Below are 19,552 nucleotides of genomic sequence, written 5' to 3'. Positions count from 1 at the left end.
TATTCGAACGCTTCTTCTCGTGTGTTTTTGACCTGCCTGTACACAAATCTTCGCCATGCTTTCATTTCGTTTCAATATGGATTAGGGCTGCAACTAACGATTATTTTTTCAATCGATTAATCTATCGATTTTTTTTTCGCTTAATCTAACAGTTATTTTTATGGTTAATCTATTGTTTTTTTGTTTTTTTTTCTGAATAGTCTATTAATCATTTGGTTAATTTACCAATAAATAATAACCAATAATTTTCCAATAAATAATTACCGTAACTCTATGTATGAACTTTTACCTAATTGTTATTGCAGCCCTAATATGGTAATCTGACGAAAAAATAACATACAATCAATAAATGGAGCCAAATTGCGGAAACTGCGAAGACTGCCCATTTTAATATCAGTGTCAGTTAAGAGTAAGATACTTCTCATTTGGGTGATTTCACTTGAGGGTGAAAGATTTCCCCATGCAGATTACGCAACAGGTTTAAGTTGGTCACGTGATTGACCAATAGAAAGCTGCTTGGTTTCTGTGTGAGCTGTGCTTCAATAAATCACTACACTATTGACAATACATATAGATCTTTTTTTGCTGTGAAATATCACCAAAATGTCACTGCACCTTTAGACTGAAAGATGACTCTTGAGTCTTCCGGCAACTAATACATGCACAGATCTTTCACAGCCAGTGCATGAATCTAAATAACTCGCTTAGTGGAAGCGACCGCCAGCAGAAAGACATAATTAAAGCTGTAATGAAGTTAAGTAAAAGAGTGACATTGCAGAGTCCCAAGAAGTCCATTTGTGGCGACATGACAAAAGCATTCACTACTGAAGACTGCCTTAAAAATTAAGGACTGGGTGGTTTGGTTTGGCAACTTAATGAGACTGCTTTTATCAGCCAGAAGGAATAAAACAGAACTGGCCCTGCTGCTACTGATAGTCACGCCTCAAACTTGCTTTGTCAAACCAAACTCACTGTATCAAACTAATTGGAATGATCAAACAAACAGAACCACGTATTAAAAATGTCTTAAAGACACTCTAGTGCAGGGGTTTCCAAACCTGCTCCTGGAGGGCCACTGTCCTGCAGAGTTTAGCTTCAACTGGCCTCAATGTATTGGAACATTATTTTTAGCAATGAAAAGATGCCACACATCAGCCTAAAGAACATCCTATTGCAGCTCAGCTTAAGCATTTAATAACTGTAAAATTGTGCTTAAACGTTTATGCTTGCTGTACCAAACATTGATGTTCCGTCGTGCAGATGTAGGCGCACTAGAAAGAGGCAGTGTTTTATGATGATTAATGTTTTTGTGTGTGTGTTTTGGTTTATTTAGGACGGCTTTGTGGTGCGGATCTACGCCACCAGCTCAGACCCGGCCCTACAGCAGGAACTGCAGCTCAAGCTGGCCAGGAAGTGTCTTCATGCCTGTGGCATCTCGCTCTTTGACCTGGAGAAAGACCTTCATATCATCAGTAAGACCAGTGCACACACATCTATGCATGCAGTCAGTGTTTAGGAGGAAGCAAGTGTTGAAATGAACTGACTTGGTGTTGTCTCTTTTGTGGCGTGTGTGTTTCTGTCCTCAGGCACAGGGTTTGATGAGGAAGCAGCGTTGATTGGAGCTGGCAGAGAGTTTGCTTTGATGAAAACGGCATCTGGGAAGGTAGACATACCTTTCTATATTCCTCAGTGTCTCTTCATTCATATTTAACTGAATCTGTGTTACAGAAATGTTTGATTCTTCTTCATGTGGTGGTGAAACTATTTCTGTCATGCATAATTACAGCATTGGATTAGAGGTAGAGGTAAAGCAGATCAGGATTGGGTATAGATGTATTGTCCTTATTAAATTCAGCTAGTTCACAATCATCTGACCATTTAACGTACATTTATTTTGTAATCCTCATAAATCTACAAGTGTAGGTTGTGTGAGTGAGTATGTGCGTGCCTGTTTGTTTCGCCAGTGTGTGAGCGTTCACGCTAGGGCTGATGGCAGTAATGGTGTCTCTTGTGTGAAAGGGACGGCAGCAGCAGAGAAGGCCTGTAGAGTCGCACACATGCTTAAATAACTGGAAGTAATTTGATTATTCTACGCTTCCAGTTGAGCGCCGAGGCTCTTTGACACTCTGTGAGGCTGGAGTGTTTGAGAGGCCAAAGAGAGCACAGCTTGTGTGTATTTACACATGCTCCTGGAGCAGTACAAATAAAGGGGAGTGGACAGGCTCCAAAACTGACACACAATAAGCACTAAATGCAAGGACAAATTGATTTTGGCGAGTACATAAAACACTTGAATGGTAACTTGATTAGGATAAAAAAAAAAAGAAAGTTCTGTTAAGTAATGACCTTAATAATTAATTGCCGGTTTATTATCTCAGTTGAGCTGCCGTTGTCAGGTGTGGCAATAAGTTAAATTTGGACACTGGGTGTGTCTCATTGATCTGATGTGTTGGAGTGTGTTTTAGGGAGGTGCAGTGAGTGTGTGCCAGGCCTCGTGAGATATGGGAGCTGCTGTAGGTTTATCATCCTTTAAAACTTATCTGAAGATTATCCAGTCCAGTGAGCATAGCAGTAAAAACAGGCCTGACTGAGTCATGACTGGGCAAATTTCCTAATAAATGCTGTGGCCAGTAATAGAAGAGAAGGTTATGTAGTTCTTCGCACACATCATTAATGGACTGCAGAATGCTGATCTGTGTTTTCTGTCATCATTGATTGTAGTCCTTGAGTTCCCCATTCCAGAAGTACAGTATTTGTTTGATATATTTTAATTAGTTTTTCATTTTACATTTTATATATATATATATACACACACAATTTTAAATGAAGATTTTATTTTAATTATATTAATTTTAGTATTTTATTCATAGAATTAATATTTAAATAATAATAGAATATGTGTGTGTATCTGACCTATCAAATCTTTTTCTTGTTTGTCTTCAAAGACATGTAACGTCAGGTTTGTTGAATGATCCCAAGCATCGTTTGCCTTTGCGAGGCACGTATTCAAATTGAACAAATGATATTTCAGAGCTAAAGGGCATTTGTGATATGAAGAAATATAGGAATAAAGGGGTCATTTTGTTGGGGAGTGCAAAATAAAAATAATTAAAAAAAAGAAAATTATTATTTTTTATTTGAAGACTTTATATTTTGAGTACGAACCATCTATTAAGGGCTTAATGGTTTTTTGGGGTTTTCACACAAATATACCTCTTCAAATGAGATAAAAAAAATATATCTCTTCACTTGTGTTTGCATTGGGCACATTCTCACAGTTTTTTCGACAAATTCAGTATAAAATAATTATACTAATCGTGATTTTTATTATGATTATTATTAAATAATATATCAAACAAAATAAGAAGGATATTGCAACTGTTGTACTGTTAAAAAGGATTAAATAAATCTAAAATAAATTAAATTTTTTAGTACAACTGTAAAATTACAACACTACTATACTATAGTACTATTCAAATTTAATCTCTTAATTTTTAGCAATCAATAATAGAAGTGGTCTAACTATAAAAAAAGTATATATCTTCTGTGGAAGTGTCTGGACCAAAAAATGCTCGTCCAATCATTGCATTCAGTCTATTGTAGACACACAGTCAGTGAGCGTCGCAACAAACAGCAGCCACCTTTTACAGTTCCGTCTGAACCAAGACAACAAGCTTATGCTGCGTTCACTTCACGCCATGTCATAATTACTGTAATTAAGAGATGACAACCCGTGACGTTCTTCTCGGAGCTGTTCACGTTCTCAGACTCAGATTTATGCATTTCTATGGCAACACTATCAACGGCTAATTGAATCTGCAGCAGTGAGGTGGTAAAAGTCAGAGCTCTCTTAAGTCGTTTCATTATTATTGTAATGTTATGTGCTTTGAGACATGAGGTAATTTAACGCCATCTCTCATGGCGCTTTCCAGACTCTTCTCTGGCTGTGCGCGTTCATGTGTTTTGGAGAAGGCATGGCTTTGGAGACACTCTTTGGAGCTAGCTTGCTATTGCTAGCCTCTCTGAAATTGCCTACCCTAGCTATAAATCACAGTCTGCACATTTTCACAATAGCACTAAGCCATATTGTGATATTGATTTTATTTTGAAATATTGTGCTGCTTTAATCCTGCCGAACATTTACATTTACAGGTTTAGAACGACATGACGGTGAGTAAACAGTGACAGATATTGCATATTTGTGTAAACTATCCCTTTAATAGGCCAGTCAGGCACAGTTATTGTCTGGTGCAAAATAGTTGTCCTGTCACTACCTGAATGCCTTAACTAGTGTCTGTATAAGAGTTCTTGAGTGCCATTTCAGCGGTTCATTTCTATTTTCTGAAAGAGGTACTGGTTTGCGCCATTGCACACAGGCTTGATAACACACAAGGGAGATGTAAACGTAACTGTTTTCCTCTCCACTAATGCAGATCTACTATACTGGAAAGTATCAGAGCCTCGGCATCAAGCAGGGCGGCCCGTCGGCTGGGAAGTGGGTGGAGCTGCCAGTCACCAAGTCGCCCAAGTTTGTGCAGTTTTCAGTGGGCCATGATGGCTCTCACGCCCTGCTGGTGGCAGAGGATGGGAGTGTCTTCTTCACGGGCTCCGCCAGCAAAGGGGAGGATGGAGAGTCAAGTATGAACGGAATTATTATCATGTACATACTTGATCTGACCTAATGATTAATGGTCAACCTCTTATAATGGTGTCTGTCTTTAGCAAAGAGCAGGAGACAACCAAAGCCCTACAAACCCAAGAAGATGATCAAACTCGAGACCAAGACGGCCATCTACACGGCCTGCAACAATGGCAGTAGCAGCATTGTCACTAAAGATGGAGAGCTCTACATGTTTGGCAAGGATGCCATTTACAGCGACAGTACCTGTAAGTACCCGTTAAAGATGGCAGGAAAGAAATGATGGCCTATCATATTGCTGTCTGTAAAACCATATATCTGTCCTCTGTGGGAGAGATTATTTAGAGCCAGTACATGATCCACATTCACAAAAGGGGGATATATTTAGAAAACTCCATATTTGGATGTTCAGACTATGTACATAAACGGTTTCTTTTTTTTCTTCCTCTTATGATTGGATTTCTGCCAGCTTATTTTTGCTGAAATAGCAAATATTCTTGCAGTTGATGCCCTACATACGGGATACTCAGTTTTGCAATTTATATAGTCATGTATCTTCTTTTTTTTTTTTTTTTTTTAAATCCTGAAGAGTTTCAGGATATGCAAATACTGTCATCCATGATTGCTGCATATTGATATGCCTCTTGCTGCATATTAAAACACCAAACTATGTGTAGCCCATTTAAATGGCTTTATGAAATCAGTTTTATTTTTTCCCTGAATTCCGTTTTTTTCTGTTTTAATTTTTCTGGGTTCAGTTTTCTGGGATTTCCTTCTTAATTTTTAGTCTTAAAAACGCATGACTCATTAATTGAGATCACGAAACTTGTACACTTTGACGACTTATTAAAAGTTTAACAAAAATAAAAATTTTAGGGCAATGCAATCCGTTTATTTTTTTCTCAAAATCTGTTTTATTTTTCCCACATTTCATGTTTTCAGTTTTAATTATTCTGGATTCCATTTTAATGTTTTAATTAATTAAATGTTTTGATTAATTAATTTAATTAAACTCAGAAAACTTGTTTTCTTGCCCCCCCCTTCCTCACATTGAATAATTAAAATTTTTACAACAGTAGGGCCCTATAAAATGTTTTATTTTTTCAGAAATTCTGTGTTGTCACAGCAACGTCACGTGAGTGTAACCGCAATAGAGGCAATAGTCCAAAATCTCCAAAGTGGTTTTGTAGCGGTTAATCGTGTCTCCTGGTATATCGCCCACCCCTAATTTGAGTATCATTCTCTTCACAGCTGCTTTATGTTAAAATGTTATGAGAGATTTATTAGCATGCATGATTAATTTTTTTTTCCATTATTCATTTTTGACTTGCAGGTCAGGTGTCAGATCTGAAGGGACAGTTTGTAACTCAGGTAGCCATGGGAAAAGCGCACACTTGTGTCCTGACCAAGAGCGGGGAGGTGTGGACATTTGGAGTGAACAACAAGGGCCAGTGTGGTCGAGACACTGGAGCCATGAGCCAGGCAGGGAAAGGTGAGAACCGCTTAATCAAAACCAAACATGAAAATGTACAATTATACACTAGCAAAGGCCCTGAATAATAAATTAAGTAATTCTTGACCTTCCTGGGAAAATTCCACCAAATGGAATGATAGGTATAATGCAAAATTTTCTATATCTTTTGTGGAGTTTCTTCACAAGAAAATGAGATGAGAGGGAAAAGGGCTTTATTTTTATTGTTTGACAGTATATTGAGCTACTAGTATTTATTTCTGATGTGTTGTGCTGAGTAGCTTCACCCACAGTAAAATCTCATTAGTTCAGAATCCCAATCCACATAGATAAACTAGGGTATAGAGCTGGTCCAGTGTTCCATGACTGGGACGAAAACCGCACTGTTCCTCCTGAATTTGAGGTTCTACTATCGGCCGAATTTTCCTCTCCAGTACCCTGGCATAGACTTTCCCGGGGAGGCTGAGAAGTGTGATCCCCCTGTAGTTGGACACACCTTCCGGTCCCCCTTCTTGAAAACAGGGACCACCATCCCGTTCTGCCAGTCCAGAGGTACTGTGCCTGACCACCACGTGATGTTGCAGAGGTGTGTCAGCCAAGACAGCCCCACAACATCCAGAGACTTCATCCACCCCCGGTGCCTTGCCACCGAGGAGCTTCTTGACTACCTCGGTGACTTCATCTTGGGTGATGGACGAGTCCACCTCCGAGCCCTCGGCCTCTGCTTCCTCAATTTCCTCGAAGTATTCCTTCCACCGTCCGACGATATCCCCAGTTGAGGTCAACGGCATTAGTCTGCCGTTACTCCAAATTTATTTTTAAAGGAGATCTGTTGGTATGAAATTGAATTTACATGACTTATTTTAGAAATAATTTCACAAAAACAAAATATGATTTATATTAGTGGGCCTACGAGTGGAAACATCACAAGCTGTCTCTGATGTACTGTAACTGTCATTTAAATAAATTCTATTGCAGAAAAAATGGTGTTCACATTCATGTACATGAATGTTTTATAGACAGATATATTCAGAAATATTCATGCCTGACCATAACTAACATTTTGAATCTGAATCTCAGTTGGCTCTGTCAGGTTCTGTAGTCAGCTGCGTTTGAAAGCATGTTTTTAATGTGTTCCTGTCGTAGCGTTTGGTGTAGAGAACATGGCCACCGCCATGGACGAGGACTTAGAGGACGAGCTGGACGAGAAGGAGGAGAAATCTATGATGTGTCAGCCAGGCATGCACAAGTGGAAGCTGGACCAGTGTATGGTGTGCACCGTGTGCGGAGACTGCACTGGGTACGGCGCCAGCTGTGTGAGCAGTGGCCGACCTGACAGAGTGCCGGGAGGGTGAGAGAAACCAAACAACACACACAAATCACCATAATCCAGCTATTATTTCAGAACAAGAAATTGCCATGAATGCAGTATTTTCTTTCATTGTATTAAACCGGCCACAAGGGACATGACTAAAAAGATAGTTAATTATTTTTTTATTTTTTTTATGCTTATCAAATAAAAAATTCAACTAATAAATAATACATTCTCAAAAAGTAAGAATAAATTAAGTTATGGTTAAAAATGTAGCTACTTTTAACTACAAAATAATAATAAATCAGTTATAATTTGTACTTTTAAAATAACATTTAAAAACATTTCTTTGTTTTTTTTGCAATATTGAAATGGCACAACAATATTTCATTTTTAGAAAAAAAGTCAATTTTTAGCGTTTCAATTTCTTACAATGTATTTTCTTACATTTTCCACTGCACATGTTTAGAACACTTAGGTATGGTCTTTTTTTCTAGTTTTGTTGAAAAAATAAATGTAGGAAAGTTGAATAATTTATTTTTAATCAACTCAAGTAAAAGTACCACGATTAAATTCGACAGAAAAAAAATTCTACTTTTTAATTATTTAATTATAAAAGTAAAAAAAAAAGAAAAAAAAGAGTACTGTAACGGGAGTATTTGATACTTTTTAATTGTGATATTTACTCTCATCAATATCTATAGCACTACTGCAGTCCTTACCCATTCATGTGTATCTCTCCTCTGCAGGATTTGTGGCTGCGGCTCTGGTGAGTCTGGCTGTTCGTCATGTGGCTGCTGTAAGGCTTGTGCCAGAGAGCTGGACGGTCAGGAGGCCAGGCAGAGAGGAATCTTTGATGCTGTGAAGGAAATGATACCGCTGGACCTGCTCTTAGGTACTGAGGTGTCATCCAATCACATTCGTTACAGCTCCATAGCCATCAAATCATATCTCTTTCCTGTCTGTGCGCCATTTTCATGTCAAATGCTGAACCATACTGTCTGCATGCATGAAGTATTCCGATTAGGGGAGGGCAGAATGAAAATATAACAATTATAAATTAAACATACAACATTTTTAAAATATAGTTTAAAGTCACCTTGAAACGCAAGTTGTGATAGTCTTTTCTTGCCTATTGTGATGTATTGAGTGAAATGGCTTCTTGAACAAGGAAAAAAATGTAGTACAGAACTTGATTTTGTCCATCGGGAATTGATTGGATCGTTGGATGGTTGTGGTTTTCTATTGCTGTGATGTCATGTGAGTGACAGGTTGTCCCGCCCCTGCATTAGTAAACACGTCTTCATAGAAGAGAGAGTAGAAATTATTTTTAATAGAGATTTGAAGGGCATGTTTTAAAATACTTTAGTGCATGGATAAATCATTTATAATAAATACTGCAATATGCCATACAAAATAAGAATTGTCCATTTTGATTTCATGGTGACTTTAATAACCATGTAGGAAAAAATATATTAATTTAATAATGAATGTGTTTTTTTTGTTTTTTTTGTCGAGGTAATCCTATCTGCTAAAAAAAATGAAAAAATAAAATTATAATAATAATATGCATTGCAATAAAAAAAAAAGTATTGCAGCATTCATAAAAACTATATTGGTCGATCGCTAATTTCTAAAATGTCAACTGTCATACTGTCCAGTCCTAATGGAGATCATTGGTCACTGGCTGCTTTGGCAATGTTGTCTCTGTATATTTGCCTAGTGAAGCAGCACTGTGTGTGTGTGTGTGTGTGTGTGTGTTTTGTTGGGATCACCTCGCTGCTCTTGTCTCTCACTGTCTTGCATTGCGTCTCATGCTCATCATTCACCTGCCTGTGTTGTTTCTCGTTTGTCTCCTTCTTTGGCCCCGCCTGTGCTGGACCTCTGTTATTTTAGCTGTGCCTGTCCCTCCTCCCCCAGGCGTCAATATAGAGGAGCACATCCAGATTCGACAGGAGGAGAAGAGACAGCGCATCAACCGGCGGCACCGGATAGAGGAAGGTCGAGGTATGAAGCCTACATGACCAGATCCCAGAATAAACCCAGACATCCCGCACGTGTTTGACACACACACACACACACACACACACACACACACACACACACACACACACACACACACCTCTCGTAACTATGACGTGTCGCTGCACTATGATGCTGCTTTTTCAGTATTTACTGTGTAAAAGCCAGAGCTGGGCGATACATTGAATATTCACAATATATTTGAGAGGAATTTGCCAACTACTGTTCAAAAGTTTGGGGTTTGTAAAATTATGTTTTTTGAAGAAGTCCAAGGCTGCACTTATGTGATCATAATCAACAGTAAAACAGTAATATACTTAAATATTTTTACAATTTAAAATAACTGTTTTCTTTTGTAATATATTAAAATGTAATTTATTCCTATGATGACAAAGTGGCATAATTAAAAGTCTTCATTGGCACATCCTTCAGAAATGGTTTTGATTTGGTGCTCAAGAAACATTTCCTATTATCATCCAAGTTGAAAACAGTTGTGCTGCTTAATATTTTTGTAGAAACTGTGATACATTTTTCAGGATTCTAACGTTCAATAAACAGCATTTATTTGAATAGAAATCTTTTGTAACATTATAAATGTCTTTGTCACTTTTGCGTCCTTTCCTTGCTTAACAAAAGTATTAATTTCTTTAAAAACAAAATCTCACTAACCCTAAACTTTTGCAACGTTATGAATATTGAGAATTTCAGTAGCTAAAATAGCTTTTGATTCATTTTTGTGAATCAGGTCCAACTGGGTTTCAGAAAAATGGATTAAATTGAAAGTTCAGATTGCTTTGCATAATTTTTCAGAAGTATAAATGCATTTTCCATGTTTGAAAAGTATTGAGTAAATATATATATATGAATAAATATTGCTCTTTAATGTTATATATTGGTCTCCATGGTGTTCATATGTCTTGTGTATTTTAACTAGATTTTTTTTACTTTTTTTGTAAATTACACATTTTGAATTTACAATACCTATTTTCTTAATCACTCTTTTTAGCCAATTAAGAGCAAATAAATAAACTTTGATATTTATATATATTTTATAAACTCAATTTTTAAAATTTTATTTTTATTTAATGTTTTAGGTATATCATCCAGCCCTAATAGTATAATTCTTTTTAACATCAGAACTATTTTTTTGGGACCATAAAATGACATTTGACCTAATTGAATGCCATAGACAGGCCACTGCGAATGTCACTAATCCCTCCCCCATCAAAACATCTAATCATAATCCATTCTCCTGTTCACTCTGTCATATACAACCTTGATTATGAGCACTTCATACATCCATATAATATTCCTCTGGGTTCATGGATGGAGTATTATTACTTACTTGATAATACTCCAAAAGCTGACTGATCACCCAAACTCTCAGCCTTCTACCTTACGTTTGCTTGTCTTCTCTGGGAGTGGGTTGCTTTTGGAAATTCCCTTCTTGCTTGTGTTTTCATAATGTACCATGTGTTATATACCATGTTTTATTTTCCATTTGTGAGATGCTTTTCCCCATGCATGTGAAAGTTTCTCTCTCCCCCCCATAGGCCCCCTTGTTTTCCCTGGTCCCCTTTTTATGAACCAGCGTGAGCAGGTGCTAGCAAGAATAAGACCCCTTCAGGCCTTTAAGCTAATGCGGGAGAGACTCAAAGGTACTGCGGTCTTCACTACAGACTCCACCTGGAGCCCCATAATGCCGTTTTTTCCTTCTTCCTTCAACAAACTGTACTCTTCCGCTTTCTTTGGTCCCAATAACATCTCTCTGCCTGCATCTATTCCTCTTCCTCTCTGGTGAAAGAATAAATACCTAACTTTACTACCACTTTTCTCTTCATAATAATCAATTGGCCATATGTTGTATGCTTTGTGCATTGAACAATCAGACCTTGCAGCCAGGTGAAAAATATCATTGCTGAGGTTAAGATTAAAGCAAACGGCTCATTTTCTCAACTAGACTCAGACTAGAGAATTGTCTTGTTATGGTAATTATTATTGGGAAAACAGTGGCCAAATCTTCACTTAAAATAGCACATGGCTTGTCATAGTTTTCACAAGGGCTTAAAATAAATCCTAGTGCATGGCCAGTATAAATAGAACTTTATGCTTTGTAGTTATTTTAAGAAACATTGAAATAATATTCGTGCTAATTTACCATCTGAATGTGTTTTATTATTTGCCCAATCCAATATCTAGGTCAATATCAGAACTTTTCTATTATTAAAGGAATAGTTCACCAAAATTTTTTTATTATTTACCCACTTTCATGTCATTCCAAACCCATTTGCTGTTGTTCGCTGTAATTAGTTAAGATTATATTTTCTTAATTTATCTGTCATAAAAAGCAATTTTTCTAGAATTGCATCTCTTTTTATGCATCTCTTTTCCATACAAAAGCAGTTTATTGTAGGCTGATAGAGCGGCAGAGTGTCTCACTTTCATCTGTTATCTCCTCCAACATGATTTAGTGCAGCAGTAGTTGCCGTTGTCATCTTTCTTATGATTTATGGGTGGAAACTAGCGTTAGGGTACAATACTGCCACCTATCATGTTGGCATGTCAAACAGATATTTAGTAGCAATGGAAGATTTGATCTGCTCTGTGCTATCGTGTCTCTGGACCGGAGTAGATTGTGCAGACATTGTGATGGTTTGCGTGACATTAACGTGAAACCAGACTTCATTCGCCCCAATGGAAAGCATATTTACACTGTACCATTCACCATGTAGAAAATAGTAAATGTGTGAACAAATGACCGATTTTAGCTGCAGCTTCAGCATCCATTTATAATGTAGGAGGTGGGACGCTTTAGATTCTAGAGAGCATTTGATTGGACAGAAAAGCTGAAGTGCAGAGTGATGTCATCAGAATCATTGATCCATATTAGTGGAAGTGAAAGACTGTACGTTTGGAACGCTTATACCTTCTAAGTGTTAATTTTGTCACTGTTTTGGAGCACACTAGCTTATAGATATATGTCTTAAGGCTAACATATTCATTCTAAAAGACCAAAAATATACCAGTGTTGCCCTTTATTGTATACCTAATGTTTTCCAAAAGAATGAAGCTCTTACCATCTCTCATCCAGTCATCGAAAGATGAAGGAATTTTGCTGGCACACTCTCCATTTAAGAAAAATGATTCAAAAATTAGAAGCGTTCTATACTAATGCGCTTTCTTCACTGTAGCTCACGCACACACATTCAGACTGTCACTCACACAGTCATTCAGCAACACAGAAACTTCTTTTATCGGTAAAATAGCTTCACCACTGAAGAGCTCCAGTATCTTTCTCAGCAATGAGTTGGTAACATCACTGTTTTTGAAGTATTGGAACTCACCGCTTCACTGTTAATAACGCGGCACAGACTGAGGTAATTCATACATGCACAATCTCTCTCAGGCCAATAAATGAACACAGACTTGATGTATTACACTTTTCTGTGAATAGAATATCAAACTGCAAGATTACTGGTGTTTTCAGAAAGCCAGCGCTTTTATCCACAGTGGGGACCGCGTGTACGTGGTTGCCAGGTTGAGAAAAATAAGTAAAACTCTTCACTGTAAGTGTGAAGCTCTGATTGGGGGATTACTTCTCCTGATATCAGACATCCCCAGTTATGTTCCTCTGCAGGCCAGAACTTATTCTAGCCTATGCTATAGACCTTATGTAGCCCGGCCCATTTCAGCGCTGTGCTCGTTGTCTTTTGACTTCCGGGCTGTATTTTCACAGCGATATTGCGTATTTATGAATGAACGGCTCGTTTTAAAATCTTCCCGGTCTACTGACATTTGTTAAGACATCTGCTTTAAACATTACAATCCTCATGATAACTTTCGTTAACTTTACATTAAGTAAATCCACTTCAAAAGCTAATTACTCCTGGACAGCGATGCCATAGAAATATACAGAGCGACTGCAAAAACAGTTCAAAGACAATATTCTAAAGATGGCGGCGCCCTCGTTTCTCTGGCGCATAAGGTCTATATTCTATTCATTAATTTCGAATAAACATGTTGTTGTATTCAAATTAAGCGCAGTCCTCTGCTGTGCACGTGCACGGAATCGATACAGAAGCAGCTGATCTACATCTCAATCAGTCTGGAGTAAAAGGAGCCCACTTTTCTTGTTCCTTCTTTGGGTTTGTGCCACAAATCAATGGGAAATCTATTTTATTAACCCCAGAGAGAGAGTATTTAAGGATGTGTACAATCACTTATAACTTCCCGCTCAGTTTATCTCCTCGCCCTTTATTCTGTTCCTCCAGTGTCCACGCATGCCAATATTTCACTCCTCCTCTGTTTTTCTTCTTTCCTCTGAGGCACCAGCTCATTTCTCTTCCCAGGTCGTTAACAGTCCCCAGATTCACCTGCTGCCTTAAGACATCCATCTCGTCTCTTGCTGTCCTTGTCTGCCCTTTACCTCACGGTCTGTTCTGTGTTACAGATGGCAGCAGTGAACGTGGGGACAAAGATGCCAGTAAGATCACTACATATCCTCCCGGGTCCGTACGCTTCGACTGTGAGCTGCGAGCCGTGCAGGTCAGCTGCGGTTTCCACCACTCGGGTGAGTGAACATCTCTTCTGACCTTGATGATGTTAAAGGAAGCCATTGTTCATGTTCCCCATCATTAGTTTGGATCAATATTTGATGTTCCTATTTTATGATATGGTAACTATGAATTGAAGTACTATATCCATTTTTTTTTTTTGCAGTGGTATTAATGGAGAATGGAGATGTTTACACATTCGGTTACGGACAACATGGACAACTTGGACATGGAGATGTTAATTCTAGGTAATGAGGTTTTTGATACATTATTTTTATTTATTTATTTTTAAATGATTGCCAACAAAAAATATCAACTTGATTTTATCCACACACACAGAGGGTCTCCCACTTTGGTGCAAGCTCTGCCTGGCCCCAGTACTCAGGTGACAGCAGGCAGTAACCACACTGCAGTGCTTCTCATGGATGGACAGGTCTTCACCTTCGGGAGTTTCTCAGTAAGTTAGCTGTTTCAGTAATTAAGTCTTTTTATATTGGCCTGATTTTATGTTGGTTGAGATCCTGAAGATATATCTTGTGTTGTCTCAACAGAAAGGACAGTTAGGGCGACCCATCCTAGACATGCCCTACTGGAACGCCAAGCCCTCTCCAATGCCCAATATTGGTGCCAAATACGGCCGAAAGGCAACGTGGATTGGGGCCAGCGGTGATCAAACCTTCCTTAGAATCGACGAGGCGCTAATCAACTCCCACGTCCTGGCCACCTCCGAGATTTTCGCTAGCAAACACATCATTGGTATGTTCTCTTGCTTGATTCACTTGTGTGGTTTAAAGGGCGTTGTCTCCTGTTAAAGTCTTTGTTGACTCCCATTCTGGTCTCTCTAGGTTTAGTTCCAACATCTGTATCTGAGCCTCCTCCCTTCAGATGCCTACTTATCAATAAACTGGACGGGAGCTGCCGCACCTTCAATGACTCAGAGCAGGAGGATCTCCAGGGTTTCGGCCTCTGTTTGGACCCTGTCTATGATGTCATCTGGAGGTGAGGTTCATAGCTGTCTGGAGTCGGCTGACTTGAGCTGGGATAGTTCACCCTAAAATTAAAATCAGTAAATTATCGTTTATTCACCCTGGTGTTGTTCTAATGCCTTCTTTCGTTTTTGGACCACAAAAGGAGAAAATGGCATTGAATTGCGACCAGCATCAAGCTTTTTAAAAGAGGCTCAAAAGTATCATAGAATGATCCCATGTAATACGTGCCATATATACCAAGTATTCTGGGGTATATGATAGGGTTTGGTTAAAAACAAGCCAAAGGTTGAATGCATTATTTAGTGAAAATCGTGATTAATCAAGATTAATAAATATGTGACATGAAATTTAACACCTAGAAATCTCCAGACCAGAACTCTGTTTGATGACAGTAAGTATTACAGTTAACAGATGTGAATGTTATAAGTCGAACGCAACGGATATATTCACCTCAGAGAAGGTACATGGATTGTATTTCATGTCGCGATTTTGTTAATCTTGATTTCTCACAACTTTTTCTGGGTAAGACGGAGTGAACTGTGGCACTAATAGTCCCACAAACGCGCTCGTCACGTAGCCGTCCACAGAAGACCAACGGCCAAGGTCAGGGTTTTTGTTAAACAATACATTAAACTTTGGTTTGTTTTTAACCAAACCCTAGTGCATATCCCCAGAACATTTGGAATATATGGGACATGTCGCATGGAATCATTCTGTGATACTTTAGCATCTTTTTTAAAAAGCTTGATGCTGGCCGCTATTCACTGCCATTATATAGGCAAGCGTGAGCGGGACATTTTTAAAAATTCTCCTTTTGTGGTCCATAAAAGAAAAAATGGCATACAACATTAGAACAACACCAGGATGAGTAAATTATTATTTAATTTTCATTTCAGAGTGAACTATCCCTTTAATAATGCCAAAATGCCACATTAAAACACTACACGGTTTCTCAGGATTTCAGTGGTCTTCATCTGTTCTACTGACAATAAATGATATTTTATGGAATATTTAAACAACTACATCTTCTCAACTAAGCCGTCTCACTGTTCTTTCAGGTTCCTACCTGCCACACGTGAGATGTGCTGCTATAACGCCGTGATAGCAGACGCCCGTGTGCCCTCTGCTTCGGACATCCAGGCCCTCTGCAGCATCCTGAGTCCTGAACTGGCTCTTCCCTCGGGCTCCCACGCCAGCACCACCCGTTCCCATGGAGCGCTGCACATCCTGGGTACCACAACATCATTCTACCTCAGCTTTACTCTGTTTGATGTGCAGTTCACAGCACTCTCTTGTCAGGCAGGATCTCAAAACCTGTCAGGAGTGAAGTCACTCGATGGCAGAACATTCAACGCTTGCTAGCTGCATGTCATTGAGTTTTGCTGATGTACAGAGCTCTTTGACTGACGTTGTCTAAGGAAGTGTGGCAGTCTTAATAAAAAATAAAACTCTCTCAGCCCGGTCTTGTAGTTGTAGTGTGTCTTTTGGTTCTGTGCAGGTTGTCTGGACACTCTGGCGGCGATGCAGGAGCTGAAGATGGGAGTTGCCAGTGCTGAGGAAGAGACTCAGGCTGTGATGAAGGTTTACTCTAAAGAGGACTACAGTGTGGTCAATCGCTTTGAGAGTGAGTTCATCCAAAATCATCTATATATCTATAGCTGTTACATTTCTACTGTTAAAGGGCATTCACATACAGCAGCTCGAGTGGGAAAACAGCCAGTAGTCAATCATGAGCGATTTCATTGATTTACTTTAATTTTTCAATTAAAATGAAAGGTAAAAATTTGATTAATTGTGTTTTATGCGCACGGTTTTTTCTAGGCCATGGAGGAGGCTGGGGTTACTCTGCCCACTCAGTGGAGGCCATCCGCTTCTGCGCCGATGCTGACATCTTGTTAGGGGGTTTGGGTCTTTTTGGAGGCAGAGGGGAGTACACTGCAAAGATCAAGGTTAGGTCCTATCTGAGTGTTTCCTTAGTTTTGACCCTCAACCCACTTCATTCTCACAAGTTTTCTGATTTTTGGTTTGTGATTGAAAGCTGTGATTGTGTTTGCAGCTGTTTGAGCTTGGTCCAGATGGAGGAGACCATGAAACTGATGGAGACCTACTGGCTGAGACAGATGTTCTGGCCTATGACTGTGCTGCTCGGTATGCCTATATTCAAAACAATATCACTTCATTATTTCAAGAATGCTGGTTGAGTAGTGTATCTAGAGAGCAGGATACATGCTAGTTATGTATATCCCAAAGTAAATGCTATTTATCAGTGTTATTTTTGTATTATTTATATACTATTATAGTATTAATTATTATTTTCATCTTAATTTTTGTTTATGTTTTAGTAATTTTTATTTTAGTAATATGCTTGTCAGGTTTTTTTATTTTATTTCATATTTCAGTTTTAGTTTGGCTTTTTAGTATTGCAACCTAAACTTCCAAATTTTCATCTAATTTATAATATATATTATTTTATTACATATTTATTTAAATTAAAAACCATGCACACTTTTCAGGCTAAACATTGCACAAAAAAGTGGCTAGGTTTTAAATTATACTGTAGATGTACTTTTCAAAATGAAGACAAATAAAATTTTGATCATGATGAGTTAAAGGTGCAGTAAGCGTTTTCTGAGAAACGCTGTTGAAAGTGGATCAGACCAAGCATCAACACACTTGCAGCCAATCAGCAGTAGGGGGCATGTCCATTCATGATTGGGAGGTCAGAGAGTGAGCAAGAGGGAAAGAAAGTATGGCTAAGAGACATTACAAAAGAAGATCAGAGGATTATCACTGGAAAAAGAAGGGTTATGATCAAACAAGAGCTCCAGGACCCACGCTAATATTAGAAAAGCTTTCCAGCGCTGGAGAGACGTTAGAGAGCGAGAGGGCCTGAAAACGGATGCAGAGGTTGCGTTAAATCTGCTCTATTAGTGAGAAACATTGGTTTTGCTGTGTTGCACAGAACCAAGATATGCTGTTGTTACAATGTTAGCTATAATAACAGGACAGTTGCGAGTGTCATTGTTTGTCTGGATCTGCTGTGCTGCTGGCGATGAACAACCAACTCTTGCTGTATACACTCTTGTGTACTGTATGTTCAGTTTGTTCTTCCTTGTTTTGTTCATCATGTTTGCTTACTTTTCGCAAAGCATAATTTTGCATCGCTTCAGCTATGATAAAGAGACATCCACACTTGCATTGCGTGTTTGTGCATTTTGGGGGTGGAGCAACGAAGGGAGAGGGGTGTGTTTGTTTGGGTTAATTTCAAATATCAACAGTGTTTCTCAGAAATCACTTACTGTGCCTTTAATGTGATGAACTATATCTCTGCTAGGTCTTCATACATTGACTAAAATATTTAAAAAACAGCAGTTGATTACAAGACAAAATGAGCAAAATGGCTCATAAATACTGGTTATTTGTGATGGTTCGTTTTGAATATGCAGGGAGAAGTACGCCATGATGTTCGATGAGCCTGTGCTGCTGCAGTTGGGCTGGTGGTATGTGGCGTGGGCTCGTGTTTCTGGACCCAGCAGTGACTGCGGCTCCCACGGCCAGGCAACCATCACCACTGATGATGGGTACGAACACACTTATTACTGTGATTATTTTCGCATTATAATGCTAGAAGGCAAGGATTATCATCATGAACTCTCTCCTGCAGTGTGGTGTTTCAGTTCAAGAGCTCAAAGAAATCAAACAACGGTACTGATGTGAATGCTGGACAAATACCTCAGCTGCTGTACAGGTACATGATAAATTTTAGTTCTGTGCCTGTTAGTTTGATGTATCAGGTGTATTATTTCATTCACATACCCATTTTGTTCTGATTTTCCAGGTTGCCCTCTAATGATGGTAACACATCCAAAGGAAAGCAGCAGACCAGTGAGCCTGTTCACATCCTCAAGCGTTCTTTTGCCAGGACCGTGTCTGTGGTATGTGTGTGCAAAAACATACTATTTGCTTATGGGCCAGTGATGTGAAGCTTAAATGTTTGTTTTTTTCCCCTCCAGAGCTAATGTTATCCTCAAAAATAAATTAAATGTAATTCATACATAAAGAGTACAGGCTTGATGGTTTCACCACTTGACACAAGTTACTGAAACCAAGTTGAAAATTGTGGAAGCCACTTTTTAGGCAAAATTGGAAATATTTTCATAGAGAATCAGAAAGTGTAAAAAAAAAAACTCAGACAGTTTGCCCTTTTTTGTCATGGCAAGGACATAAACACACAGTTACTTGCAACTTGGCACTAAACTAGATTATAAAAAGACAACTATTTTCCACCATCGCTGGCATCCTTGTTTGTCATTGACCCATAAATATGCTCATGCTCAGCTTCAAAAGTTTGACCTGCAATTTCCTGAAAAGGAGATGTTAGCATTACTAGCTTGTATTTTCATGAAATATGCTTCTGTCTTATATGAAATTGGCAAGGAACAGATGAACAACAGCCAATTTGGAATGGTTTATACTTTAGTGTATTTGTATTGCTTGTTGTTCTTTAAGGAAATCCCTTTACTACTGGGGCTTTTTTCCTGGTGGTCTATCCGCTTGGTACAGTCA

General features: G+C 38.6%; 1 protein-coding gene across 18 annotated transcripts in view; it reads left to right on the top strand.

Annotated features, from left to right (window-relative positions):
• mycbp2 (MYC binding protein 2) overlaps positions 1 to 19,552 on the top strand; it is a 110,619-nt gene that overhangs the window by 36,445 nt on the left and 54,622 nt on the right. For 13 of the 18 annotated variants that reach the window (XM_084122558.1, XM_084122555.1, XM_084122557.1 and 10 more), the window contains exons 10-30: positions 1,334 to 1,472; positions 1,587 to 1,663; positions 4,434 to 4,638; positions 4,723 to 4,887; positions 5,973 to 6,131; positions 7,257 to 7,461; positions 8,172 to 8,317; positions 9,319 to 9,429; positions 10,998 to 11,102; positions 13,895 to 14,014; positions 14,164 to 14,245; positions 14,337 to 14,454; positions 14,549 to 14,753; positions 14,843 to 14,996; positions 16,045 to 16,217; positions 16,485 to 16,610; positions 16,808 to 16,935; positions 17,043 to 17,134; positions 18,433 to 18,567; positions 18,651 to 18,734; positions 18,825 to 18,921. In XM_084122558.1, coding sequence (XP_083978684.1) covers positions 1,334 to 1,472; positions 1,587 to 1,663; positions 4,434 to 4,638; positions 4,723 to 4,887; positions 5,973 to 6,131; positions 7,257 to 7,461; positions 8,172 to 8,317; positions 9,319 to 9,429; positions 10,998 to 11,102; positions 13,895 to 14,014; positions 14,164 to 14,245; positions 14,337 to 14,454; positions 14,549 to 14,753; positions 14,843 to 14,996; positions 16,045 to 16,217; positions 16,485 to 16,610; positions 16,808 to 16,935; positions 17,043 to 17,134; positions 18,433 to 18,567; positions 18,651 to 18,734; positions 18,825 to 18,921 — 2,826 coding nt within the window. The remainder of the gene's footprint in view (positions 1 to 1,333; positions 1,473 to 1,586; positions 1,664 to 4,433; positions 4,639 to 4,722; positions 4,888 to 5,972; positions 6,132 to 7,256; positions 7,462 to 8,171; positions 8,318 to 9,318; positions 9,430 to 10,997; positions 11,103 to 13,894; positions 14,015 to 14,163; positions 14,246 to 14,336; positions 14,455 to 14,548; positions 14,754 to 14,842; positions 14,997 to 16,044; positions 16,218 to 16,484; positions 16,611 to 16,807; positions 16,936 to 17,042; positions 17,135 to 18,432; positions 18,568 to 18,650; positions 18,735 to 18,824; positions 18,922 to 19,552) is intronic. The other 5 variants (XM_084122561.1, XM_084122559.1, XM_084122562.1 and 2 more) reach the window with 3 other exon arrangements.

Source organism: Abramis brama (genome assembly GCF_963993115.1).
Source record: "Abramis brama genome assembly, chromosome: 8".
Lineage (NCBI taxonomy): Eukaryota > Metazoa > Chordata > Actinopteri > Cypriniformes > Leuciscidae > Abramis > Abramis brama.
The sequence above is the reverse complement of the archived record's forward strand: the minus strand, read 5'-3'. Positions and strand labels throughout refer to the sequence as shown.